This window comes from Rhinolophus ferrumequinum, chromosome 24 (genome assembly GCF_004115265.2).
Source record: "Rhinolophus ferrumequinum isolate MPI-CBG mRhiFer1 chromosome 24, mRhiFer1_v1.p, whole genome shotgun sequence".
NCBI lineage: Eukaryota > Metazoa > Chordata > Mammalia > Chiroptera > Rhinolophidae > Rhinolophus > Rhinolophus ferrumequinum.
Window position 1 is genome coordinate 22682023 of NC_046307.1, and position 27881 is coordinate 22709903.

Genomic DNA, 27881 nt, shown 5'->3' on the forward strand with positions numbered 1-27881 from the left:
AGCGTCTTCAGGCACCAGCTCAGGAGAAGAATCACCTGATGTCAGGGGAGGAGGCAGGCTGAGAGCCTGGATCAGAGTGGGCATGGACTGGGTCCCTGGTGACTGGGTCCCTCAGGCCCCGCAGGGAGGGCCTGAGCCCGGGGAGGGTGGAGGACTGGCTTGGGCGGGCTCGTGACCTGGCCACAGGCCGAGGGACACTGTGTTATGTGATTCTGTGGCAGGTAGGCTGAGGCTTCAAGTGCAGGCCTGGACAAGCCGTTTACAGATGGGTAAACTGAGGTACATAGAGGAAGGGACCTTCCCAACGTCACCTATGAGTACATGGGAAGTCGGGCCTGGACTCCAGGTCTTCTGACTCCCAGGCAAGGCCACACGCCTTTGTTCCCCGCCCCCCCTCGCAGGGTCAGTGCCCGGATCACTCAGCTGGGATAATCATCTGATTGTCTGTGATGACCTCGAGGCTAGGGCCTGGAATAGTGAAGCCACCATCCTCACAGCTGCCCTGGAGGCATGAAACCACTTGGGTTGCAAATTACCCCTCAAACAACATCCATTCCCCCCTCCTTTTTTTCCTGTAAACTGTTGCCGATGGGCCAGCTGCCTCTGTGCCCATTTCCGCCTGGCACTGGGCTTCACACTCTTTATTCGGAGAACAAAGCTTCCTTCTGATGGTCCTGCTGACAACAGGAAAAGGGCAGGCGTGGCACTGGGCCTCCCTTCTCCACCTCCTCTTGCTGGGAGCATGGGTCAGCCTTCGTCAGATGCCCGACCAGCAGCTCCGGGGGGCTGGGAGGGAGGAGAGCAACAGGCCACTCCGTGTTCCTGCTGGTGGCTGCAGCTGCCGTGTGGGCCCAGCTGTCAGGCCCAGAAGTTCTCCTCCAGTGGCCAAAAGGGTGGGCAGAGGCATCGGACAGGGACCGATGTAATTGCCCTGTTCTGATCTAAGCCGTCAATTGTCCCAAGACAGGATGGGGATTTGGCCGGGCACAGTTCATATGACAACCCTCTGGGTTTCAGCCAGCACAGGTGGGGTACCAAATTGGCTTCCACGTCACCCAGGTCTCTTAGGGGGCTGCAGAAACTGTAAGGTGTGTCCAAAGGAGGAAGGCAGTGGTCCCTCATGCAATGATCCTTTTAAAGCATCTCTATTGTTCCGGGCACTGGAGCACAGCAGTGAACAAAACAGACCGAGTCTCTGTTTTGGACGTGGGACTGACTTTCTAGTGGACGGGATAGAATCAACAAACCAACAAATACTAACTCAGCACTAGCTGTTTGTCAGGTCGTGAGAAGTACCTGCAAGCACGATACAGCTAGTCGGGGGTAAAAAGTGTGACTTGAGGGAATGGCTCTGCTGTGTGGGGCGGTGGTCTTGGAAAGTCTGGTAAGTAGACTTCAGAAGGGAGAGGGGGAGCCATGGGTTATCTGGGGAAGGACATTCCAGGTAGAGGGAACAGCATCCCAAAGACTCTGAGGCAGGAGGGTACGGGCTGTGCTTGAGGAACGTCAACGAGGCTGGTGTGGCTGGGGCAGGAAGACCGCGCGCCATCCTGGTGGGACATGGGCCTCCTGACCCAGCGAGACCGCGCGCCATCCTGGTGGGACATGGGCCTCCTGACCCAGCGAGACTAAGCGCCATCCTGGTGGGACATGGGCCTCCTGACCCACCGAGACTAAGCGCCATCCTGGTGGGACATGGGCCTCCTGACCCAGCGAGAGGACTTGACTATTTAGTCTGAGTAAAGGGGAAGCTGCTGAGGGCTTGGGCCAAGGTCAGATTTGTTTCAACCTCCATTTGAGAGGGATCGTGTGGGCTGTTGCCTGGGGAAGAGACGAGGGGGAAGCTGGAATCTGACCAGGAGACTGCTGCTGTCACGTGGATGAGGGAGAAACTCAGCGTGGGGTTGGTCAGGGAGGCAACCAGGGGTTGGCTTCTGCATTGATTTTGCAGGATGAACTGATGGATTCGATGGGGGTGTGAGAGAAAGAGGGTGTCAGTGGCAAGGTTTCTGGCCTGAGGACAGTGTTGGCCTTTATTAAGCCAGGGAAGGTTGCAGGGCAGCCGGCTTGGGGAGAGAAATGGAGATTTCGGGTCAGAGGTGTTAGGTTGGTGCTTATACTGTGCTAGGGGCACATGGGTAGAGATCGGTCCTGCGCCTTGGTTTCCCCTCCTGTACCTAGAAGTGTTGAGCGGGCCCAGGGTTCTGAGGGTGGCAGGGGGCACTTCAGGAGGCCGCATAGCACAGTGCTTAGCCTCCTGACTTGGAGCTTAGGTGTAGAGGTGAATCCTTTCTCTGCCAGTGGCACAACCTCTTGGCTGTGAGACTCTGGGCGACCTAATCTCTCTGAGCCTCAATTTTCTCATCTGTGAAGATGGGCAAACCATAGTACCCACGTCACATCCTGGGCTTACTGCGAGGGTTCAATGAGAAAATGTGCACCAAGCACTTAGCAAAGGCCCTGTGCACATACCACATCCAGTTAACAGGTTGTTAGTAACAGACCCGTGTAGTGGGTCAGGTTAAGGGGCTTTGCCTGGTGGGTGGTAGGAGCCATGGAAGATTATTGAGTGGGAGCATGTTACACATGTGGTTTGAAAGGACAGCTGTGAGTGTGGAGACTTGGGCTGGGTCCTCTTGGCAAGTCCCTGAGTCCCTCCCACTGAGGGCTGGCCCTGATGGACTCCCTCACCCTTCCCCACCCGAGGGTCTTCACTGACTTGGTGTGGGTAGCCTCTGCCATGCACGGGTCCCTCAGGATGGGTCATTTTCCCTAAGGTCTCCTACAGGACCCCTTGTCTCTCCGTCCCAGTGGCTGACCTGAGGGGCATTGAGAGGCAGGTGACGTCGAGGGGACTTGAGTTGTATGTAGGGCTCTGGACAGTGCTGGCAGGGGCAGGGCAGGCGTGGAGTGGCATTCCACTGGGCACTTGGATATGACCTCGGTTCCTGGTCTGGGTCCAGGCTGGATGGCGCTTGCTGCTGTGGAGCCATGGAGAGGTTGACAGAGGCGTAATGTGGCCTCCTGAGGACCCACACTTCAGTGGTGCCCAGGCATGCCAGTTCGGCCCTGAGCTTTTGCAAGCCCGTTTCCCAGCAGTTGAGTCATGCCAGGACGGCCAAGGACATTTTAGAGTCCCCCAGGGCTCCCAGCCAGGCTGTCACCGAGCATTGCTTGTTTTCCCAGGGTCCAAGCATTTTTAGGAACGGAGGGGGCTCTGGGCTCCAGGGACTTTTCTCAACAGCTGGGTAAATTGAGAGAGAGAGCAAGGCACTTGACCAAGGTCTCACAAGGCCGCCTTCCTCCTATCTGTCACCTCCCTCTGTTCCCATGTCCCTTGCTCAGACTCCTGGCTTCCTGCCCGGACCTTTGTAACAACCTCCGTCTTGTGGGCTCTCCAAGAGCTTTGTTTGTCCTGCTATTATCATTATCTTCCTATAACCTGCCAGGCACTCACACTATTCGAGTGAGTCTGGTCTCCTGGCCTCTCTAGTCCCAGACGGAGCAGTGCAGCACAGAGGTTCTGCGCTCAGCCCCCAGAGCCAGACTGACCTCGGTTCGAATCCCAACTCTGCCCCTTCATAGCTTGGTGACCTGGGGCAAGATGCATCACGTTTCTGAGCCTCAGTGTGAAATGAAAACAGTAGCAATACTTAATTTAGGAGGAGAGTATGATGGTTAAAGGAGATAACATCCGAAGTCCTGGGTATAATACCTGCCCAGAGTGAAGCTCTCAACAATGGCCATTGTTGTTATAATATAAAGGCCCATCAATGCTGATTGCACTGGAAAGACAAGGGCATAGAGGGAAGACAAAGCCCTGGGCCAGGAGGCAGGAGATGTGGGTTCCAAATTCACTCTGCAACACCGTCTCACCGTGTGCTTTTTGGGAAGTCACTCCTCCGCTGGGAACGCCACTTTCCTCATTTGAGAAAGAAGTCCCTGTTATGTTCCTATAAAGTTGTCATGTGATGCCCAAGCAACGTCTGTGAAAAAGCTTTGCATCTGTGTAGTGATTTAAAAACGGCATGGCGGTGGCTGTGGTGTGCTGATGGTGATGAGGACATTGTAGCCACAGCAGTGGATCACTGGCTGGGCTGGAGGCTGGTCAGCCTGCAAATGCTCAACGCCCACACAGGCTTCCCATCCCCGCCTGCTGCAGGCCTCCGCCAGCCTGCCTTTCCCATCAGCCTGAGCACTGGACATTCAAAGATGTGGGAGGTGCAAAGACCTGATGGCATCCTCCAGGCCCGAGTGGGTTTTGGGTGGTCTGTGGCTGATGCCGTGGAAAGCAGGGATTAAAGCCAGACCCAGGTTTGAATCTCAGCTAAGCCCTTCCCAACCGGGAGCTGGAGCAAGTTGCTACATTTCCAGGAGCCTCAGTTTCCACATTTGTAAGATGAGGCCCTGCTGAAGCGGAGCCGAGTATTTAGCCAAGGGCCCAGCACCAGTTCCGTCGTCGAGGTTGTATAATGTGTTTTCCGCCTGGAGTGTAGTGACTGATGGATTTATGGAAATGGGGAGTTGGAGGCCATCGTGCCCATTTCTGGGATGAGCTGTGGTGGTCGGTTATGCTCCCTACGGAATTGCCTAGCTTACAGTTAGGAGGACCCTTGGAGCACCTGGCACTCTTCCATTTTATAGGTGAGCAAAGCAAGACCCAGAAAGGAACAGTGAGAGGGGCTTGCCTGAAGTCACTTGCAGGTGGGATTAGGTTGGGACTAGGGTGACACTAGTGAGGCCCCTAGAGCCACCTTGAAGGAGAGTTCGCCCTCAGGTGCCACTGTGAGGTGGCACTCAGGCCCAGCCTCATGCAGCTATAACAGCACCTGAGAGGGTTAGTGTCGTGCCTGCTGCCTTGCTTGCCTTACTGTAGCCTGGTCTAGGACTAGAAGTGTGGTGTCCTGATCCCATGAACTGTTCTCTGATCCGTGGGGTGCCGGGACAGCTGCGAGGCTCACCAAGAAACCTGCAATCCATAGACCACCGGCTCTCTGCTCTCTAGCTGTCTGTGCTCCAGAGAAAGCGAGGCCCTCCTGCCCACTGCCCCCACCTCCCACTTCCTTCCCCGCCGGCGGTGCCTCTGTGGAAGCTTATTGAGCCCCTCACCACCGAGGCATGTTGGCGGTGGACTCCTGTGGCAGTGACAAGCCTCAGGGAGTCTGGAGGGACGAGGCTACTTTCTCATGGACCTTGGGTCTCAGCAGGCCCCCGTGTGGTGCCCTCCAGGCCTCCAGAAGATGAGGGGGCTTCTGCAACTCCAAGGGCTTCAAAGCTTTCCCTCTCTCTGCATCGCCCCCAGCACACCTGGCTTCCCTCCGCTCTGTTCACAGGGCCTGGAGCCTTTCAGTTTCCCCAAGGCTTCCGTGTCTTCCTGGCAGCCTGGTCTGGGAGCATCCAAGTGGGTCAGTCTCCCCATCACCACCATTGGGCCTGCTGGCTGGGCCTCAGGTGACTTGTTAAGCGGTGGCCAAGGCTGCATGCTCATCCCTGCAGGGGTTCCTCGGATTTATCTGGGGCTGACAGCATCCTAGGCCACCCTCATGGTGTGACGTGAGGGGGCCTGGGACAGTCGCCCCCGTCTTCATACCCCAGCCCCATGCCTACAGGCATACCATCTTTCGTTTCTCCTGCTGCTCTTGGGGCCTGACATTCTGCCCTTAGCAAGCTGCCTTGTGCTCTTGTTGGCATCCTCTAAAAAGGCAAATACCCTTGCAGGTGGACGCTCCTCCATGTTTGCTGCTGAGAAGCGAACCCAGGCCAGCCTGGCCCTTTTCCAGCCGCCTGTGTGACCGTGGCCAGGTTGCTTCTCCTCTCTGGGCTGTGGAAGGCCCTTTTCAGCTCTAAGCCCAGACACTCTGGCATGGATTCTGCCCCCTCCACACTGACAGTCCCCCTCCTTCCTCCTGTGCAGGTGTGGAGGGGGCAGGAGCCGGGGCAATGGGAACGGCCTGGCAGCTGGGCTGCAGTGGGGCGGGGGCCAAAAGCCAGTGTCACAGATGACTTGACCACCAGCTGGCCCCAATAAGTCCCTCTTCCTCCTTGTCTCAGGACAGGTGGGGAAACTGAGGCCGGGAGTGGGGGAGGGCCTTGCTTTAGATCACTTGGGAAGTCAGGCAGAACTGCAGCCAGAGCCAGGTCATGGTTTCTGCCAGTGAGGTTCCCTCCACTCCTGGCTGCCATCTTGAGGGGAACCAGGGGCCCGTCAGCAGGAGGGTCGGGGACATGCTTTCTCTTCTTCTGTGGAAGACGCTGCCAAGACAGGAATCCCTGCCTGTTGTGGGGATCCCTGGGCGGAGGGCTGAATTAGACAGGACATTCTCTTCCTGATATCCAGGAGGTAGAGGCTGCTGACCTCTGATAAAGGACATGGGGTGGGGTCTGGAAGCTTCCGAGAATGTGGTTGGTGGCTCAGGGTGCCCTAGGGCCACCTCCTCTCCTTCCCTCCCGGGGAGAGGGCTGGGCCAACAGTAATGCCATTTGTCCTGGCTCTGGGATTAGGTGCGGCCGTGCTAAGTGAGGAGTGTGGAGCCATGGAGAGGACGCGGTGAAGTGAAGTGTTGCTGAGCGGCTGCTGCCTGGAGCTCTGGTGGGTCTTGGCATTGTCTCCCCAGCCTCCCCGTGCCTCTGACCACAGCCCCTGCGGCTCTCCCTCCTGTCCAGTCCTCCCAGGTCTGTCTGCATGTACGTGTACATGCAGTGTATGCACGTTCATACCCATGCAGGCAGGGCCCGGGGCGCAGAGGTGGGGGCAGGCTGGCCCCGGAGCCTGGTGTGGGACCCTGTCTGCCTTCAGGACCAGAAGCAGGTTCCTCCAGTGTTCCCCCAGGGCCACCCCAGGCTGACCTGGCAGATTGGAGGAGAAGGAGGCTGTGGCTGAGGGATGGGAAGGAAGAGCTCTGTCTTTTGCAGCTTCTCCTGACAGCTCTGCAAGTCCACCAAGCTACCTGAAGCCAACAGGTCTGAAGTTAGAGCTTTACCGCAGGACCGTAGGGAGAGTTGGAATGGTAAGGTCCCCGGGTGCTCAGATGTTACATTCGTGGCTTCAGTCCTATCTAAACCTTGAGCTCCACAGCTGGAGGGTCCTCTAGAGGGTTTCCATGTCCTTAACTTGGGGACTAGTCACAATCACCCTGAATTTGGCGCCTGTCTGGGGTAGAGTCCACTAACAGCCTTCATTGTATTCTCAAAGGGTTCTGTAACCCCAGGAGGTCACAAACGTCTGGTCTAGTCCACTCCCCTTATTGTCCAGTTGAGGAAACAGAGGCTCAGAGATGGGAAGGATCGAGCCCGGAGGCGCACAGGGAACGAGTTGGAGGCACTGGGACGCTGATGTGGACGCCAGGCCCACGTAGATTTTGGTTTCTGCATCTGTGAAATGGATGCCCCCAAATATGCCTGCTTCTCAGAATCTCTCAGGGGGCAGCTGGCGACTTGGGTGGGCATGTGGGAAGGCAGGCGCTGGGTCTGACCGGGGTTTTGCGGCTCCTCTGCAGGGGTGTCAGACCGGGGAGAAGTTCAGAGCATGATAAACTTGTTTCTACTTCATTAGGAATACATGACAAATAAATGAGGTCACCAGGGGGAAGTGCTTGCTATAATACCTGGTGTGCAGCAACACGTGAGGCAGGCTGCTCACCATCGCCCTCCTTGTCGGCTCTGATCTGAGATCTCCTGTTTCTGACCCCCACTCCTGTATCTCTTTGCCCTTCCTTAGCACTGAGGCAGCCCCCCTTTCTCATGTGGGGTACCTGCCTGCCAGCCTGCCTGGGATGACAGAGGCCCCTGGGTCAGGGGAAGGTGAGGATCTGCTGGCTGAGGTCCTGCCTTCCTGGGGACCTGCGGTGCCCCTTGTGCCAGTGAAGGCTTTCCGGTTGCAGGAGAAGCTGGGTCAGCCTGCCTTTCGCAGCCGGGGCTGGTCACCTGCAGGAAGCTTCTCTCTGGATACTGTCTGGGCTGCAGAACTAGCTTAAGAATGGTGTGGAATGCTGGACAGCAGGACCATATAGGGGTTACAAGAAGCATGGGCTCCAAGGTAGGCTGGCTTGGGGCTCTCCTAGCTCCACCTCCGCCCAGCTGTGTGACTCTGAGTCAGTTGTTCACCCTCTCTGAGCCTATGTTTCCTCATCTGTAATGTGCACACATCAGTGACACCACCTTCTCAGGTATGAGGAGTGGGTGTAATAAGGGAAAAGCTCTTAGTACAGCCGGGATGTGGGGCTGGTGAGTTACCAGAAGCTCAGTCACTGCTGGCTGCTATCAGTGAGGGAGGTTATGATATTTGTAAGGCAATATCATCCTATTCTTTTCAAGTGCCTAGGATCTGAGCCTAAGAAAAACAGAGATGGATTTGACTATGTTCATAGGCGGATTTGGGGGTTGGGTGGCGAGAGCCCTATTCTGGGAAGCTGCTTGAGCTAACGAGGAGCATGCCCTGTGATGGGCCTGCCCAGCTAGGTCTGTGTTGGGAGCTTCAGGGACAGGAGGGCAGCTGGTCCTGACCTGCTTGGTCCCTGCTCCTTTCCCCTTTCCCAAGCTGTCTTGTTTGTTTACTCGGTAAACCCTTTCTTCAGAGCTGGTGCAAAGGTAAACTCTCAACTCGAGCAGTGCCCGCCCATTGGAAGAAAGACAGATTCTCAACAAGCCGGTCTAAGTTCCTGAGGTTTCTTGCTGGGCATCCCCTGTAGGGGGGAACCCACAACAAATCCCGGGTTGAGAACCTGGGAGTGAATCAGGGCTTTCTGCTTTGTTTGCTTGTTGATTGATGGATGATTTGTGGGTCTGCTTCCAAGAAGGATCTTTAGAAGCTGCTTTTATGTTAAAATACACATAAAATGGGTGAAAACAAAAGCAGAAAGAACACCATTCAAAGGGAGCCATGAATGGGATGTGTGGGGCACTGCTGTGCCCTGGGAGAGCACGGAGGACCTGTGGTCCAGAAGGATGATTGAGCCCGAGCTGCTGAGCTAGAAGGGTCTGTGCTGCGATTCTGGTCATCCCCTCGTAAGCCCTGATCACTGTGGCACCTCATGGCCTCTGGGCCTCAGTTTCCTCATTGGTAGAGTGAATGGAAAGTAGGTCATGGTGCTGTCATAAGGGTGAAATCATCGCATGCAGTGCAAGCTTATCATGTCTAATAAAAGGAAGTTCATGTTATTAATGTGTTTAGCTTGGAGATACCTCATAGCAGATTCAAAAAGGGAAGGTGATTGACAAGGGCACATGGCTCCTGGGCACCTACTACGGGTAGGAAACCACTTCTGCCTTGGAAAGCTTCTGGTGAAATTGGGGGACCTGTGTTCTAGTTGCCAGAGCAGCTGTCGTGTGGCAGCGCAAATCCGGCATTGCACGGTGGGATGCAGAGCAGGAGAGCTCCTGGAGGACTTTTGAAATCCAGGCTGGCCAAATCCAACTCCCGGCTGAGGCTGGCCTTGGAGTGGGATGGGCAGGGTTTTCATGGACAAGAAAATGGGCCAAGGTAGGTGGGGGGGGGGCAGTCCTGGCCAGCACAACCCTAGGGGTTCCTTTTCTCTCCCTGGGCCTCAGTGTTCCTGTGTGCTCATTGCAGGGTGGACTGCACACTCTGTGTCCCTGAGACTCTGGGCCAGACTGCTGACAGTCCCTTGGTGGTGGCCCTGGACTCCAGGGTGACTGATGGACAGCAGCTTGGCCCCCAGCCAGGCAGCACTGCAGAGCTGTGGGGGATGGGGTGCCCAGCACATTCCAGCAGAGGAGGGACTTGCTTCTGGTCTGGCCTCCCAGGAGTGTAATTGCACTGGAGAAACTCCCGCACAGCTGGGAAGCAAATGTGGAGGATTTTCTAGGCTGTGCTATCTATACGGGCTGGGTGGGACAGGCTGGGGCAGGGTGGCTGGTGGAGCTGGGTAGCTATGAGGTGTGGCTGGGTAGTGGGTGGTAGCATGACTGTGCTGGGGGTGTGACAGGCTGGGAGGGGCTGGGTCAGCTGTGGGGAGTGGCCCTGGGTTTGCCTGTGGGGCTACCAGAGCCTGGCCCGCAAGCAGCCCTCCTCCCTCAAGCCCAGTGTCCATTTACATACTTTTGAGCCTGCTTGCAGGGCTCTCCCTGCACTTCCTCTCAGCTCCCCACCCCGTACTTGTGCCTGTGGTCCAGATGCCTGTGATGGTACCATGTGGACATCTCAGCACCATGTGAGTTTGCCTGTGCATTCGTGTGCATGTACTACGTTCAGGGGACATTGTCAGGAATGATCCAGGGAATCAAATCTGGGCTGGGTGAGCATGCCAGGCTGTGGCGATCTTCCTCCAGTCACCCACCTGCAGCAACATCACACCTGAGACAAAAACCTGCAGAGGCCTGCATTTTCAGTGCCCAGGGCCATGCCTGTCCTCTCAGTGGTCATCTGCTTGTCCCTGGATCCCAGTGTGCTCCCAAACCCGACCACCCTTCCTCTCTTTCTGGATTTTTAGTTTGATATGTGTCCTTGGGCCAGTTCCTTCCTGAGCCTCAATTTCCAAATCTGTTAAATGGATCATCATTTTATTAACCTATAACACTATGTGCCAGGCACTGAGCTGTTTTACACACATCATCTCAGTCTTGGCAGCAGCCCTTTGAGATAGATAAGTAGTATAAACCCTATTTTATACTTGGGCAAACTGAGGCTCAGAGAGGTTGAGAGATTTGCTCAAAGGTCACAGGGCTAGTAAATAATGGAGGCCAGATTCAAGCCCAGGCAGGCGGGCTCCAGTCTGAGCCCTTCACTGCCACGTTAGCAGCCCCTGCATCGCTGCCTCTCAGATTGTTGGGGTGAAAAGGCATGAGGCATACAGCCCGTCACAGGAGGCCTGCTGTACATCGTAGGCACCAAGTATATTGCAAGTTACACGTTAGCTGCACTTCACCACACAAAGCACAGGAAGCGCAATCTCAGGGAGCTCTTGGTTGCATTTCTGGAGCCCACCTGTCCATCCAGGGCAGAGCTGGACCCCGTCTCCTGTCCTGATCTCCAGGCAGCTGGGTCTCTGAGAAGACCCATGCACCTCTGCCTCCTTTCTCTTTGGGTCCCGGAGAGGATTATGGGGCAACCAGAGCATTTTGGAATGGGGGATGGGGTAAGGAGTGACTTTCAACTCCAGAGCAGTGGTCACAGTTACTGTGGTATTTCCCGAAAGTGCGGCGTTGCCATGGAGTCTCCATGACGACCAGAGCATCTCATTCATTATCCCCAGCACCTTGGCAGGGAAAGCTGGGCCTAGGGCTGGGAAAGCTCAATGGGAGTCTGGCTGAGGGCTGGAGACCTCTGGTGGCTGAGGCCCCTCACACTGTTTCCCATCCCAGCCAAAGTTCCCCTGAAGGCTCTGGAGCCGGCTCCTTCTCATGGGGTCTGGGTTCAAATTTTAGCTCTACTACTGACTAGCTGTGTGATTTGGGGCAAGTGACTTAATGTCTCTGAGCCTCATTTTTCTCAATTGTAAATATGAATAATGACAGTATTGGTTGTAAGGAATAAATGAGATAAGGTGTGTAAAAGTGCTTAGCACAGGGCCAGGCTCATGGTAAATTCTCTCAATACATGATAGCAATTAAAATAACAATGATGATAACTAAATGCTATTATTGATGTTATTTTTATTATAGAAATCCCTGAGTTTCATGGAGGAATGACAGACCAAATTTGAAGTTAGGAAGGAAACCTGTTTAAGATTTAGCGGTTTCCTATGTGACTGTGGCAAGTCATTTTACCTTGGAACCTCAGTCTCCTTATCTGTAAATTGGGAATAATAACATCTGCTCATTCATTCATCTCTTGAGTACTCAATAAGGACCTATGCCTGGGGAAAGTCATGGGAGCTTCCAGGATAAATCAGACTTGTCCCGGCCTTCAGGACACCCAGGCATGTGGGGAAGGGGAAGAAAGGAAATGGGTATTTGGGGAAGGCCTCTGTGTGCCAGGTGCCAGGCAGGGCCTGCCCACGCAGATGTCAGTAAGTCTTTAGCCAGTTCTGGGATCTCCAGGCAACAGGCCCCAGGGCTGTGTGTAAGGATGTCCCGAGTCCACTGTGCACGGACCACACACTCCGGTGCACCCAGGGGCTGGGGAGGAAGCCAGCTGAGGGAAGGAGGTTGCCTGTGGCCGTGTGTTAACTAGAGAATGCACAGGTGGGTGCTGTGAGTGCCTCAGCTGATGGTGGCGGTGCGGACGCCTGCCCAGTGTCACCAGGGAACGATCCTTTTTTAAACCAGTTGGAAGCTCTGACTTTTATGTGAAATCTCCTGATATTAAAATGTTGATAAGTAATCTCAAATGAAAGAAAAATGGTGTGCAAGTCAAAAAAACACACCGCTGTGTCCTGTTCGGCCTGAGGGTGCTGGGTTTCAGCCTCAGCTATGGAGTGGGAGTGGGGCAGGAGCCTGAGGAATGGGACAGGGGCAGGAAGGGTGGCGGTGCAGGGGGATGACTTCAGAGAGGTGATGACACTGGAACGAGGGTCTTGAAGGAGGAGTAAGTGTCCCAAGGGGTAAGGGGGGGCATTCCCGGCAATGGGAACTTCATTAGGAAGGCCTAGAGGCATGACCAAATTGATGGCTGGTTGGGCAAGGCTGGGGTTTGGTGATGCCTACAGAGCCCACAAAGGCCCAGGGTGATAGGGGTTGTGGGGCCTCAGCGCCCCACCCGCTGTCCTTGAGGCCTTGGTGGCTCGAGGGGGATTAGAAGCCCCCCAGTTCCCCATGTCTTGACCCACAGGGGTTCTGCCATGCAGGCGGGAATGAGGGCATTGAAGGGACAGCAGCACCCAGCCTTTGAGGGGATTGTGGTGGGGGCAGGGCTGGAGGCCCCCTAGGCAGCACACTGGTGGCCAGCGCTTTGTTTTTATAAAGCAACTGGCTCTCCCCCCACCCCCACCCTAGGGTATTTGGACTTCTTTGTGTACAGAGGCTGGTTGGCTCGCTCTCTTGCTCCCTTTACCCTCTCTCCGACCTGGGTCTGGGCTTTGCTATGGCCTTCTCCCTAGCCTCCTGGCCTCTAACCATCTGGACCCATCCAGTTCCTGGGAAAGGCCACAACCTCTGAAAATGGGGATTCAGGATTCCAAGGGCTATTAGAGACGAGAGAGAGAGAGAGAGAGAGAGAGAGAGAGAGAGAGAGAGAGAGAGAGAGAGAGAGAGAGAGAGAGAGAGAGAGACAGAGAGACAGAGAGAGAGAGAGAAAGAGGAGAGAGAGAGAGAGAGAGAGAGAGAGAGAGAGGAGAGAGAGAGAGAGAGGAAGCGAGACCGTGCACAGAGCTCCAGTGTTTTGTGGGCTCGGTTACCCACATGGTGAGTACATTAAATAAACAGAACTGCATGATAATAGAGCTGACCCTTACTCAGCGTTGTATGCCAGGCAGGGTTCTGAGTGCTTATACGTATCAACTCATTTAATTTTCACGACTGTGGAAAGTATGTCAAGTTTTCCCATTTTACAGATTAGGAAACTGGGGGAACTGAGAAGTTAAGTAACTTGCCCAGGATTATACAACTGCCGCGTGATGGGGCTGGGTTTGAACGAAGCCACCTCGCTCCAGTTTGAACACGTAACCATTAGGCTGTATTAGTCTAGGACTTTAGCTCCATGGATGGGTTTGGGGACACGGGGTCTGGACTTCTCAAAATCGTTACAATATTTTCTAGTGTATGTGCATTCTTCTGATGGGAAAATGTTAACAGATTCCCACAAGGGTCCATGACCCCCGATGCCTGACTGCTGGTTGCATCATTACCACATATGCAGGAAGGCTGTTAGTGCAATAGATGAAGGGCCAATGACCACAGTACCCAGAACTGCAGGGGAAGGGGGGTTGGCTGGTTGGATTGCGCAGGTGCCCTCAGGCGTCAGTGGCAGCAGGGCACCGATGGGGCAGCTCGACCTCCGAACCTCACTGTGCTCCTGTCCTGGCCCCTGGCCAAGGGGTGGGGCTCGCTGTGGCTGAAGGGCAGAGCGCTGCTCTTATCAGTGGGAAACGGGACACGAGTGCACCCTGGGTACAAACAGGACCAATCACCCCAGCCCTCCTGCCTCCACCCAGAAAACTTGCTCCTTCTTGGCTGCTCTCAGCTGGAGCTGCGGAGTCCCTGGGAAGCTCCGCACGCTTCTCCCTGAGAAGCTTCTCCAAGCTTGGTATATGTCCCTCCCTCTTCCTACCCTTGGTCAGTCTTGTTCTTCTGGTCAGTGCAGGTACCACACTTTCTCCAGGAAACTTTCCTCTGTTCTCCCCACTTCAGGGGTGTTAGGTGTCCTCAGGTCTCTCAAACACTCTCCTCTCCCCACTGTCACAATTGTCCCCCTGGATTATAGGTGCCTGTTTTCTTGGTGGACTCGGGTTCCCCATGGTGCTGGCACATAGTAGGTACCGGATTGTAGACTATCAGAGGTGGAAGAACCCCCAGGGATCATCTGGCCCCAACTCCCCTCGAACAGGCAGGAAGCCCAGAGAGGGGCAGGGTATGCTGGGGGGTCACACAGCATGTCATGGCAGAACTGGGAGCAGACCTGGTGTCCAAAACTTGTCCTCATTGTCCACCTCTGCCTCTTGTGTCTGAGCACATCTTTTAATGAATGACATTTATTTTCTTATTTTCACAAAAATAATAAATGATGATTATAGAAACTTTAGGAAGCAAACAAAAGAAGAAAATAAAAGTCACTCTGAGATAATCATTAATCATTTTTGGTTCTATTTCTGGATTTATGACCTGTTTCTGGCCTATGCATGAAAATTTTTACCGAAAATGTGACCATGACCACTGTTTTATACAAGTTTTCCACTTTAACAATCTATATGGTAATTCTATTTCTGTGTCAGTAACCGTTCTTCTTAGACGTGCTGTAAATGACTGCCTGGGACGCCATCACACGCGTGCATTATAATTGCTAAAGACAGTCCCCTATTGTTGGGCATTTGCTGTTGTAAGCATCCTCTGCTGTTATAAATAGCAATGGAGTTCAGCACTGGGGTTGTCTTTTTGTGGGGAAATCTTTACGCACTTCTGCAATTACTACCTCTAGGGTAAGTTCCTAGAAGTATAATTGTTGGGTCTCTGGTGTGTCCTCACGCTGAACACACCATAGAGTCTTGGAGCTGAGAGGGGCTTTGAAGATCTTCATGTCCAAGTCCGGGCCTGAGGCTTCTATTTCCTCCCTGGCTACGCCAGCCCAGTCCCTCACACCGGCTGTCCCATCCCCATCGCCCTCGCCTTCGCCCTGGGGAGCGCTCCTGCTACCGTGTTTCCTGGAAAATAAGGCCCGGTCTTCTATTAAGGTTTGCTCCAAAAGACGCATTAGGGCTTATGGTCAGGGGATGTCATCCTGAAAACTCATGCCAGGGCTTATTTTCCGGTGAGGACTTCTTTTTGGGGAAACACAGTAACTTTCAGCAGCTGCTTTCACTCATGTTGAAGGGAGCCGGCAGGGCAGTGGTAGGGCTGCGATTTGGAGTGAGGATATTGGGGCTTTGGTGTCCTGGGGGTGGGTGTGTGGTCTTCATTAACTCGCCAGGAGACCAACACAGGTGGCATGCTCTGGGCTGGGGTCAGCTGAGGGAGAGGCGGGAATCCGAGGGGGTGGGCAGATGCCCAGTGAGGGAGGTGCCTCCCCACCTGCTGGGCCCTCCACAGGCTCAGGATTCTGGTGTGTGTACCTGTGGGCACGTGCCCTGAAGATGAGAGATGCCTCTTATGTTGGGGCAGATAGTGACAGCTGCCATTTCTTAAGTGTTGCTCGTGCTAAGCTCCTTGGACTGATTCAGTCAGTTATCCCTCAGCCCTAACCCTATGCTGTCAGAGTGGTTATTTCACAGATAAGGTCACTGATGTGTGAGAGGGGCATTCTAGGACAGCCATACCACAGGCGCCTCACAGCCCTGGCTTTGAATCCTGGCTTGGCTGCTCTGCCTGAGCCTCAGTCTTTTCATCTGTTAGATGGGGCTCTGGACGCATTCAGAAAGAGAAACGGGTGAGGAAGTACTGCGAGTAAGTGAGAAGAAGACGGTGAGGACATGGTGTTCAGCCGTGATTTAGAATTCCACCTCCAGCTCTCAGGCCTTGTAAATGTTTACTGTGTCACTTCTTCCTGCTTCCGGAAGTTTTCTTGGTCTAGTCTTGGATCTAATAATTACAATAAATAGCAACTGCCATTGAACACACCAGATGCTATGTGCTGCTCTAAGCGATTTATACACATTACTGGACTTAATCACCCAGCCTCTCTTGTGAGGTAGGTACTACTGTCAGCCCCATTTCACAAATGGGGAAACCGAGGCTTAGGGAGATTAAGGAGCTTGCCCCAAATAACGCAACCAGGTCGGGCAGCAGTACTTGAACTTGAGCCTACCTGGGTCAGGTCCTATGCAGCCAGTCAGCAGACACCCAAAGCCCACACTCTGACTGTTTCCCTTCTGACTCTTCTCTCCACAGCCTTGGTCCTGGGGGCCCCACCAAGCAAGCGGCATGCGGCACCCCCGGACCTGCCCAATGTCATCTGGCCCGCTGCCTGGCCCCCGCAGGAGGCCCTGACGCCCTGGGGCACTTCTGCTGTGCACAGGACCACGTGGGGGTTTGCCATGGTGACATAAAGGGGCGCGGAGGAAGGAAGGAGCGCAACCAGCCTGTGGACTGCGCCCCTGGCTGGGAGGAAGGGCCGGTGGCCCGGATCCTCCGCTCCTGCTGCCCACTGAGGGCCTCGCCTGCTACGTGTCTGTGAATTTGTTGGTCAGCGGACGACTGCAGTGTTTCCTCCTGTGTGGGGCCTTGGGGTGGCCAGGGCAGGCAGGGCCTCTGGTGGCCGAGGTCTTGGGAACCAGGATGCCCACCCTGGCGCGCCTCCGCAGGCTGTGTCGGCACGTGTCCCCACAGGCTGTCCTTTTCCTGCTGTTTGTCTTCTGCCTGTTCAGCGTTTTTGTCTCCGCCTACTACCTATATGGCTGGAAGCGGGGCCTGGAGCCCTCAGCGGATGCCCCCGAGCCTGACTGTGGGGATCCGCCGCCCATGGCCCCCAGCCGCCTGCTACCGCTCAAGCCCATGCAGGCGGCCGCCCCTTCCCGCACGGACCCGCTGGTGCTGGTGTTTGTGGAGAGCCTCTACTCGCAGCTGGGCCAGGAGGTGGTGGCCATCCTGGAATCCAGCCGCTTTAAGTACCGCACAGAGATTGCACCGGGCAAGGGGGATATGCCCACGCTCACCGACAAGGGCCGTGGCCGCTTCTCTCTCATCATCTACGAGAACATCCTCAAGTATGTCAACCTGGACGCCTGGAACCGGGAGCTGCTGGACAAGTACTGTGTGGCCTACGGCGTGGGTATCATCGGTTTCTTTAAGGTACGCAGGGAGCAGGGTCTCCGAGCAGTTAAGAGCTCCAGTTAAGTTTGAATCCCATCTCCACCCTCGTTAGCTGAGTGCCCGACTTTTCTCATCTGTAAAATGGGTGTAATGGTGGCACCTACTTCCCAGAGTTGTTGTGAAGGTTAAATGGGTGAGTGTATATAAAGCACCATACCTGGTGCCTAAAGGATTAGTTTTTATTAGGAGCACATGGCAGGGGATTGCTTGCCATGCATGGGACCTGGAACATAGCAGGCACTTGCCTAAAGGAGGCCCCGGGGATGGGTGCGAGAAAGGAGAGGATATCCTTTGCTAGGTCTCTTGAAACTTGTCATGGCAGTCTTCCCAAGGGATGGGGTGTGTCCCCATTTTGCAGATGGAAAAACCAAGGCTCAGGAGAGTTAAGTTATGTATATGAAACCGAGCAGCCTATAAGTGGAAGAGCCAGGATTTGACCCCAGACTTAGCTAGTTTGGGCTCTGAATCCTGTACTCTTTCCTGTTGGCTGTGGTGGGGTATGGAATGCATGTGCCTCCGGAATCAACCAGTTTGCATTGGAAGAGAGAGGAGAAAGAAATCCCGGTGGGCGGGTGAGCTGCTCTGGGCTCTGTGGGGCAGCCAGAACGAATACTCGGATCAGAGTCTTCTCTGAGTGTCACGGAGAAGCTGTCTTTGGAGAAGGGAGGTGGGGGACAGCTGGCTCGGGGATCCAGAGGCTCTGGCCAGAGAACTCTGACCTGCCAGATGAAAGCAACCGCTGGTTGACACTCTAGTTGAGTGCTTGGGGAGCATTTGTTCCTTTATTCAGCAAATATTTACTGAGCGCTTACTATGTTCCAGGTCCTGTGCTTGGCAGTGGGGACACAGTGGTGATCGAAATGTGCAAAGACTCTTCTGTCATGGAGCTGACATTTCAGTGCTGCGGGGTGGGGTTGGTGGCAAACAATGAACAAATAAACATGCAATGTGTGGCACATGGTGGTAACTTCAAAAAGAAATAAAGCAGGGAAAAGACACAGGGGGAGTTGGTATGGCGGTTGAGGCTGTTTGACTGAATGGCCAGTCGAGTCGTTGTTTGATGAAAGTGACTGAAAGGAAGTGAGGGAAGGAGTTGCGTGGCGCTCTGTGCAAAGGGCCTTCTGGGCAGAGGGGACAGTAGAGTGCACAGGTCCTGAAGCACGTTCTTGCTTGGCCCGAGCCGGGAGAGGAGCAGGAGGTAAATCAGAAGTGGCCCACGTCCACTACTGGGTGACCATTCATCCCCAGGCACTCGTGGGCATCCGTGTGCCCTGGCCCTGTGCTCGGTGCTGGGAGGAGCCTAGTCTAGTGATGGGTCTCCCGCAGTGTGTTCTTTCATGTGCTAATGCAGCAGGACGCCCTGCCACTCAGAAAGGTTTTGTGGGCCAAGGAATTGAAGGCCCTTAGAAGTCCTGCACTCGAGCAACCTGGTGAGATTTGTTCCCCAACTGGCTTGATCACAAAACCTTTTACTTCACAGAGCACCCCTCTGGGAAACACTGGCCTGGTTTATGGCTTTATAGTGGCATAAAGTAGACTGTCTTCATTGTCTGCTTTTTCTTTCCTCCTGGACTCTGTTCCCTTTCCTGCCATGAACTTCATTAAGTTCGACTCACAGCCCCAGGCCTGAAAAACATCAGAATGGCTGACATTTATTGAGTGCTCACCCAGCGCCGTGCCCTGTCCTATATATTTTACATGAATTAACTCATTTAACACTCATAAACCATCCTCTAATGCAGGTAGGTATCCTGATTTAAGAGAGAAGGAGAAAGGGGCAAAGGGGGGTGGAGGAATGTGCCCATACTCACAGTAAGTACCAATCTAGGAGTTAAACCCAGGCAGTCGGGCTCTCGAGGCCTAGTTGTAACCATTGTGCAATGAGTCCAGGAGCCTCAGATGCCATTTATGTAGTAGAATTTGCATCAGAGGCCACATCCAGTGCACAGCTCCCATCTCTGGAAACCGGGCAGTGGGCTGGGGTCATGGGACACAATGGGTACAATAGAGCTTAGACCTTATCTAGCCCCAATTCCTTGCTCTACAGAAGGTGAACAGGAGGCCCAGGGAGGGGCAGGGGTCTGCTCAGTCTCCCTGTGGGGTCCGTGGCAATTCCAGGCTTTCGTTCTCTTCCTACACTATTGCATAAGACAAGACCCCTTTTTGGTTTTGAGCAGAAAGGCCTGTGACTTTCTGCTCTTACGGGCGCCCCCTGGTGGTCAACCTGCGCTTTTCAGTTCTTTCTGCAAGGCCAGCTTGTGTGCTGTACATTGGGTTTGCGAAACCCAGAGGACTGTGAACCCCAGGGATCTGGAGACTCATTTTCCAATTCCTACTGGTGCTGGATTCCTAGGTCAGTGTGAGAGTGAGAGCAGGGGCTGAAAAGACCAGACCTAGGTTCAAATCTTTCTGTCACTTATAAGCAGTGACCTTGGACAGGGTAGTCAACTTATCTGTAAAGTGGGGCCAATTATAGCTCCTGCTTCACTGGGCCATGTTGCAGATAGAAAAAGGCAGTGGCTGGGAAGCACTAGCACAGTACCTGGTACCTGTAGCTACCTAATAAATGGCAGTTGCCATGCTCTGTCATCTCTGTGTCCAGCAAACAGCTGCTGGTAACACTTAGTCTTGTGGCTCTGACCAAGATGTGGTCATGTGAGATCCTCGAGGGTGGGAGCTGGTCTTTATCAGTAGCCCTGCTTCCTGGCACTGTCATGCCTCAATCTTGCACCTCCAGGAGCCTTGGGGCTGAACACATCCTGGCAGAGGACTGACAAGGGGTACCCGACTTCTTTTTTTGCACGCTTACTATGTGTCAGATAACTGAGCTCATTCATTGCTTTGCAAGCCTTACCCTGTGTAATTCTCGCAACTACCCTGTGAAGTAGCTTTCTTTACAGGGAAGGACATAAGGCTCCAAAGTTAAATGGAGGTCTAAGGTGACATAGCTAGTAAGACAGAGTCAAGATTTGACAACCACACTCATGGCTTCTAACCCATCCATAGGTGAGCAAGCTGACCTGCGGCCTGGACAGGAGATGTGGGGTCCCCAAGGTCATCAGCTAGTCACTATCTCAATCTGTGCTGGGCCTTCCAGTTCTCAGACCAGGGCTTCCTTCCTCTTCCTGGATGACCCCACTGGAAGATTTGGTGTCTCTTGAGTGAGTCCTCAGTGCTGAGGAATAGGGGGGTTCCCTTCCCGTGGGGGTCAGCCTCTGTGACACTGAGGCTTACTCTCCATTCCCTTCCCCAGCCGGTTTCTTTTATTGCGGCCTGGAATGACGGCCAGCAACTTGGCTTTCTCCCTTCCTCAATGTCTCCCAGCTGAGCAACTGGCTGAGTTGCCAACGCCTGGCAGTCAGCTCAGAGTCGGGGCTTTGAAATGGGATCCCTCAGTACCTGTGGTCCAGCGTGGCCTCCCAGGCCACAGCAGATGATGGACAGGGCCTGAAATGTCGCTGGCCTCCACCGTCTTTGCAGTTCTAATCCTTGGCCAGTGCTGGCTTAGGGGAATGGGGACATTGGCGCTGAGAGAAGTGGCCTCAGGATGAGGCTCTGCCTTGTGGCTGGCTCAGGACTGAGTGCGGAGTTGGCAGGTACTCCTAGGGAATCGAATGTGGGCTCCTTATCACAGTTTACAAGGTCAGGGCCCTGCAGAACCTTAGGAAAATTAGAACAAAACCCTTCTGCGTGGAGGATAAAAGGCACCCTTCTGGGCAGATGCAGCCCCACCTTGGGGCACAGCTGAGAGTGCTTTTGTGCAGTGCTTACCTGGCCAGCTTTCCAGGGTGGCCATGTACACCACCTTGCCTCCCTCTCTAACCTCATTTGGTCCCCTTTGTCCCCTGTTGCTTTGCCTCACCCCATCCATTCTCTGCACTGCAGCCAGATGGGTCTTTTAAAAATACAAATTGGAACCTGTCATGCCTCTGTGCAGAACTCTTTGATGGAGTTTTTGATGGCTTCCCACGGCCACTTCAAGCCTCCAGGGTTCTGCAGGTCTGGCCCCAGTTAACCTTTCTGCCTCATCACCTCTCTCTCTCTCTCTCTCTCTCTCTCTCTCTCTCTTCTCCTACCTCAGGGCCTTTGCACTTGCTGTTCTTTGAACTTGACTCTACCTCTCTCCTAGTTGATGCTTACTCATTCTTTAAGTCCCTTTCTCTCGGAAAGTCCCTTTCTCCAGGAAGCCTTTCCTGAGCCAACTGACTTTGCCCAGTTATCTACTGTTCTAGAACTACGAACCTCTTCTGTGGAAGTTTTATGTTTATCTCTGCAGTTTTGATTGCTGTCTCTCTTCCTTGCTCAACTTGAAGGTTCAGGGCAGGGACCCTTTTTACTCACCGTATCCCTAACTCAAAACAATGTCTGACATGGTGAATTGTTGTGAAATGAACAAATGAAACCTGTATTGAACAGCTGTCAAGTGCCAGGTGCTGGAGAGCTGTCTGTTCCTCTTTCATTCTTTTGAAAAATCCACTTACTCATCTCAAATACAGAACGTGCCAAAAAAATGTGTACACATTTTAAGAAAGGAAAAAACTGTATTAATTGTAATACTCAATATATACTGATAACAAACGATGAATACAAGTCACGTTTGACTTCTGCAGTGACAAGAGGTGCTCAAAGTGGTCACCATCAGCGTCCAGAAACTTCTGATTATGGCGAACTACTGCTTGAGCATAGATAACGTCTCTTAAAATGTGTATAGATTTTTTTGGCACCCCCGGTATGTATTTGCTCCCATTTGGTGTCAAGCCTGTGCTGGACACCGGGAAGCCAGAGGTGAAAATGACAGAGCCTCTGCCCTCAAGGGGGTGCAGACTGGTGAGAGAGAGACCTTGAACAGAGGTGTAGCAGCCAAGGTAAAAAGTGCTATAGCTGCTGAGGCTTAAATGGCCTCCCTCCCTGGGAGGCCAATGAAGAGAAGAGGATATATGCAATGGGTTTTGAAGGATGAGCAGGAGTTTGCCAGGCCAAGAAGACAGAATGGAATTGGCACAGAGACTAGGCCAAATTATACCATATCCAGAGGCAGGTGGCTGGGAGGGTAAGGGATGGTATGACTGAGTAGAGGCTGTGAGCCTAGGGGAGAGGAGAAGCGGAAGCGGTGGGTACTGTTTGCGGATCCCAGGGAGCTGGGCAGCAGCAGACCCTGGGAGGAGAAGGGTGAGACAGGGAGCTGGATTTCTGTGAGGGGGTGACCTTGGAGGTGTTGGGGGTGTCTGGGGGTTGGGAACGCCGTGGGGTGGAGTGTCTCTCATCTATACTGGCATCACTTCACATTTCTCCTGAAAAAAGGGTGATATGGCAAAAACAGTTTGGAAACCCCAGGCAATAGTGCCTGGTGGTCAGGTGTGTGGGCCCCAGGGCCAGACCACCTGGCTGCAAATGGTGGCTCCTCCTAAACTCTGTGCAACTGAGGGCCACACTCCCTTCAAAACCTCAGTTTCCTTACCCGTGAAGTGGGATAACAAAGGAACCTGCCTCCTAAGGCTGATGTGTAGACTGAGTGAGCAATGCGTGATGCCGCTGGCCCTCTTCCAAACACTTTGCCAGCATCAGCTCCCATCATCTTCTACCTCCCCTTGAGGTATTTACCAAATTCTCAGCCACACTGTACAGGAGAGGGAACTGAGGCACAGAAAATTTTCATAACTTGCTCAAGGGCAGCCAGTCTGGTGGTGGAGTCCATGCTCTCATTGCCAAGTTACCTGTGTGATTTCAGGCAAGTTATCTACTTCTCTGGGCCTCATTTTCCTCATCTGTAAAATGGGAATGATAGCAATGCCTCCATCCCAGGAATGGAGCTTAGCAGCACCCCTGCATGCAAAGTGCATGAACCCGTTAGCAGCACCCCTGCATGCAAAGTGCATGAACCCGTTAGCAGCACCCCTGCATGCAAAGTGCATGAACCCGTTAGCAGCACCCCTGCATGCAAAGTGCATGAACCCGGTGCTTGGCTCTGGTAAGTACGTCATACGTGTTAACTCATATAGGTGACACTCAGTTTGCGCGGCCAGGTTAGCACAGGGCCAGGCATGCGGCAAGTCCTTCATGAAGGCGAGTGAATCTGTTGACATTGCTGTTATCAGTGCACACACGATATTCCATGATCCCTTGGGGTTCTGGATCTGATGGATCTGTTCTTCCCTCCCTGCCTCACCCCCGCTGCAGGCCAATGAGAACAGCCTGCTGAGTGCACAGCTCAAAGGCTTCCCCCTGTTCCTGCACTCGAACCTGGGCCTGAAAGACTGCAGCATCAACCCCAGGTCCCCGCTGCTCTACGTGACACGGCCCAGCGAGGTGGAGAAGGGTGTGCTGCCCGGCGAGGACTGGACCGTGTTCCAGTCCAACCACTCCACCTACGAGCCAGTGCTGCTGGCCAAGACGCGCTCCTCTGAGTCCATCTCACACCTGGGCGCCGACGCCGGCCTGCACGCCGCGCTGCACGCCACCGTGGTCCAGGACCTGGGCCTCCACGATGGCATCCAGCGCGTGCTGTTTGGCAACAACCTCAACTTCTGGCTACACAAGCTCGTCTTTGTGGACGCCGTGGCCTTCCTCACTGGCAAGCGCCTCTCGCTGCCTTTGGACCGCTACATCCTGGTGGACATTGATGACATCTTCGTGGGCAAGGAGGGCACACGCATGAAGGTGGACGACGTGAAGGTAGGGCCGGGGCCCCAGACTGGGTAGGGCGGGGTCGCCCACCTTCAGATCTTCCCGGACCCCATCAGGCCTGTGCTGTCTGCATCTCCTCTGTGCTGAGTCCCCCTCCCTCAGCCAGTTGACTTTATTCATCGCCTTATTAGAAGCCAGTGTCATTTAAAATTCCATTCAAGTATTCAATATAAAGGAATTTTGTGTCTGGAGTGTGGAGCTCAAGAATGTATGTATGGAGGCAGAGACCCATTCACCGAAATACAGACATGGGAGCTATGCCGGGGTTGTTTACCCACCTTTTAATCCAGAAATGATTTTTAACTCTCAAAAATGTTTACGTCAGTACTAGAGCACCTACAAAACACTTAAAACAAGAACTAGAGCTCCAACCATACACAAGACACATTTTAACTAAGATTTATATAGAGAGTGGAATCCATGTTCAAGACGTGTTTACCAAACTAAACTCCGTGTAAAAACTTTTTGCATACTATGAAATTTTACACACGTCTCATTACTAAAGAGAAGCCTGCACATTAAGACCGTTAAGCAACCTTTAAAATACAGTTTTCATCTATGTACTGTTTTACTCAGTCATTTGCAAAGGAAGCGACCTCACTAGTGTAACTGGGGAAATCAATATCCATAAATACAGGGCGACCTAACAATAGCTTTAGGGAAAACAAAACCGAGGGATTAAATTCTAGAGATACTGCTGCCTCTGCCCACCTGTCCTCTCTTCTTCAGGAATAGCAAGTGTCAAAAACATGTTAGAACCAAACCAAGACTTCTTTTTGATGTTAGGAGGATTGAAAATGAGAGTTTCCAGAGGAATACTTTTCCCCCCTGAGTGCCCCAGTGTCTGTGCTGCGTCTCCACCCTCCTGAAATCACTGTCGGGACTGGCCCTGGGGCCTGGAAGGAAGGCTGGGGGGCTGGGGTTCACGCGCCTGCCTTAGTCAAGAGTGAACTCTCTACTCTTTCTCACACTTTCCAAGGAGAAGGGCCGACCGGATGGTGATGGGGAGCAGGCACTGTCTGGCGAGTCAAGATTTGGGTTCAAGTCCCAATTTGCCCCTCACTGGGTGACTTGGGCAAGTCCCTTCCCGGCTCTGAGGCTCAGCTGTAGAATGACAAGATGGGGTGGATGGGAGGATTTCAGGCGACTTCCTGACAACCCAGGGTTTCACAGAGGTGCCCTGGGTAGCTGACGTGAGGGATGAGGGGGGCGTGTGCCGACAGCCAGGCTCTGAGCCCCCTTGGGCTTTGATCTGCTTTCCCACGGTGTTTCCTCCTGCAGTTTCACTTAGGACCGTCTTCTTGTAGCCCAGCCTAACTCTCTCCTGCTATCACATAGGTCTTTGCCGCCAATCCAAAAGTGACCCCAGGAGGAAACCACTGCGTACCCCATGAACCCTGGGGTTGCCCTTCTTGGTTCTTACTTTCCCCATTTTTAGAGTGAGCGGAATGCCAGCAGGTTGGAGCCATTTCTGTAGAAGAACACTAATGGAGGCGCCCTCTGTGTACACTCAGCTCAGCGCAGACTGCAGAGTGCCTCACCGGCCAGGGTCCTATTTGCCTTAAATGTCCTCGTGAGTCAAAAAAGGCAGAGGTTTTTTTTTTTTTTCTTTTTTCTTTTTCCCTTTAATCCCAAGCAAGGCTACAACTGAGCCTTTCTTTTGGAGACATGAATGTCGCCTCATTCACTGGTACAGGACTGGCTGTGCAGTGCAATTTAAATAATACCAACAGCAGCTGCTTATTCAGGGCTTGGCAAGGGCCAGGCTCTGTGCTCAGCCCTTTCTGTGTGTTGCCTCATCTAATCCTCGCAGCAGCCCTGAGACGTGGACATTGTTGTGAGTCCCATTTTATAGAGCAGGGCACTGAGGCTCAGAGAGAGCTGAAGTAACTTGCCCGAGGCCACACAACCGGCATGCGTGTCTATCAGTTAGTCCATCGTCAGGCCTTGGGAAGATGCTAGTGGTGGCTCCAAAAGGTTCAGATAGCAGGTTTCTTAGCAGCCTTACGCATCATGCCGGAATGTTTTTGAGTCTTGACCCCAGAGTACAACTGTACATTTGTTTTCACAAGTATCAACATCCCTTGATTGATTTGCAAAGCACTGGGTGTGCCATGCATGGGAACATTGCATTGCTGGGTGCCAAGTACATCTTTGGAAAGGTCATGGTCCTTTGACCTCAGCCTTGCATTCATCTATGAGGAGAAATCTTCCGCATTTGACAGGTGGAGACATGAGACTCATAGTGGCAGTGACCACAGACATAGGACACCACCATTTTCATCACGTACCAAATGTCAGGCCATTTAACATGCAATATCTTATTTAATTCCCAAAGAGCCCTATTCATTTGTTTGCTCATCTCACCATGAGGGAGATGATATTAGCCCCATTTTACACATAGGGAAACTGAGGCCTAGAAAAGTTACACGGCCCTCTCAAGGACACACAACAGAGCCAGGCTAGGGTCTAGGACTTCTCTGAGAGGCCCGGTGGAGGTGGCCTCACAGTGCTGGCTTCCTAGATGTGGTACCTGTGCAGTCACACAGGGTCCCATGCTCAGAACAGCCCAGAGGAGGTTTAACACTCTGCTATTGCTTTCTTGACAGTCTTAATTTTTGAGCCGAGGTCCCACACTTTTCACTGGGCCCCACAAACTTTGTAGCTGGTCCTGCAGTAGCAGGACACTTCCGGGCCCTCAGTGGGAGGAGTGGAGCTCCTGGCTTTCCCCTCACCCCTTTTTCCTCTGCCCATCCTAGGCCCTGTTTGATACACAGAATGAACTACGCACACATATCCCAAACTTCACCTTCAACCTGGGCTACTCAGGGAAATTCTTCCACACAGGTAAGTGGGCCTGGCTCTGCCCCCACTAGCAACTTCCCGAGGCCCTCACATCCAAACCCTCAGAGCACTGTGCCACGGGGGCATCAGGTGGGCTGAGGGGCTGCATTAGGGGTTCACGGGACCCCTGCGACACTTCTGAGCCAAGAGCCCGCAGAGTAGACAGCCCCAGGCAGAGGACATTTGGGGACAGCAATAGCACGATGACAGCTCCCAATCACATCTCCCTGACCTGTAGGCTGTGTTATCCTGAGGAGACATCTTCTCCCTCTTATCACCGTCTCATACCCACCTTTTACAATTATTTGTACTCTTTTTGCTTTAAAAAGTAACTGAATTTTAAGGAGTTACAGAACTCTCTGAGTTTATTCTTAAGTTCTAAGGGTTGAGGTTGAGGGCCGCGGGCTGCCTGCTTGTTGCCTTCCCTTCTCTTTCGGGCTCTCACATTCCTCCCATGCTGCCCTTTGGGGACGGGGCCAGAGGAAACAGCCCCGAGTGTCACCTGCCCTGAGCATTTCCTCTAGCTGCCTTCTGCTTGGGCTGCAGTAAGGACAGCCTCTCTTGAACTCCGGGCAAAACCCGATTAGTCTGCGATTCTGGGGGAGAAGTGTACAGTATAGCCCCAAAGCCACAGAAGAGTGAGACTGGGTCGTCTGTCTGCACTTTTGATATTCTCAGTCCTTAGCATAGCAGAGATCGTTGTCGTAATACACAGGAGACAGAGAATTAAACATTTGGCAGATATACAAAGAGCTTCTACAAATCAATAAGTAAAAGACGAATGACTCGATAGAAAAATAGGAATTGGATTGGAGCAGACATGTCAGAGCTGGAAGAAGCCCTTGGGATCATGGACTTGGGACCCTGTGTTTCACAGAGGAGAAGGACTTGGCCAAGGTCACAAATTGCATCAGAGCCGCAGTCTAGACTGGGGCTCCGTCTGCTCCTGTGCTGTAGCTCAGACACCTGTTCCAAGCAGCTCTTGGCGGGCCATGGCC

At 53.4% G+C, this 27881-nt stretch overlaps 1 protein-coding gene across 8 annotated transcripts in view; it reads left to right on the forward strand.

The window, feature by feature from the left end:
• NDST1 (N-deacetylase and N-sulfotransferase 1) overlaps positions 1–27881 on the forward strand; it is a 57283-nt gene that overhangs the window by 12145 nt on the left and 17257 nt on the right. For 3 of the 8 annotated variants that reach the window (XM_033096346.1, XM_033096353.1, XM_033096345.1), the window contains exons 2-5: positions 6502–6589; positions 16435–17334; positions 23533–24027; positions 26799–26886. In XM_033096346.1, coding sequence (XP_032952237.1) covers positions 16822–17334; positions 23533–24027; positions 26799–26886 — 1096 coding nt within the window. In that variant the 5' untranslated portion in view covers positions 6502–6589; positions 16435–16821. Of the gene's footprint in view, positions 1–6501; positions 6590–6912; positions 7008–16434; positions 17335–23532; positions 24028–26798; positions 26887–27881 lie in introns of all 8 variants that reach the window. The other 5 variants (XM_033096352.1, XM_033096350.1, XM_033096351.1 and 2 more) reach the window with 2 other exon arrangements.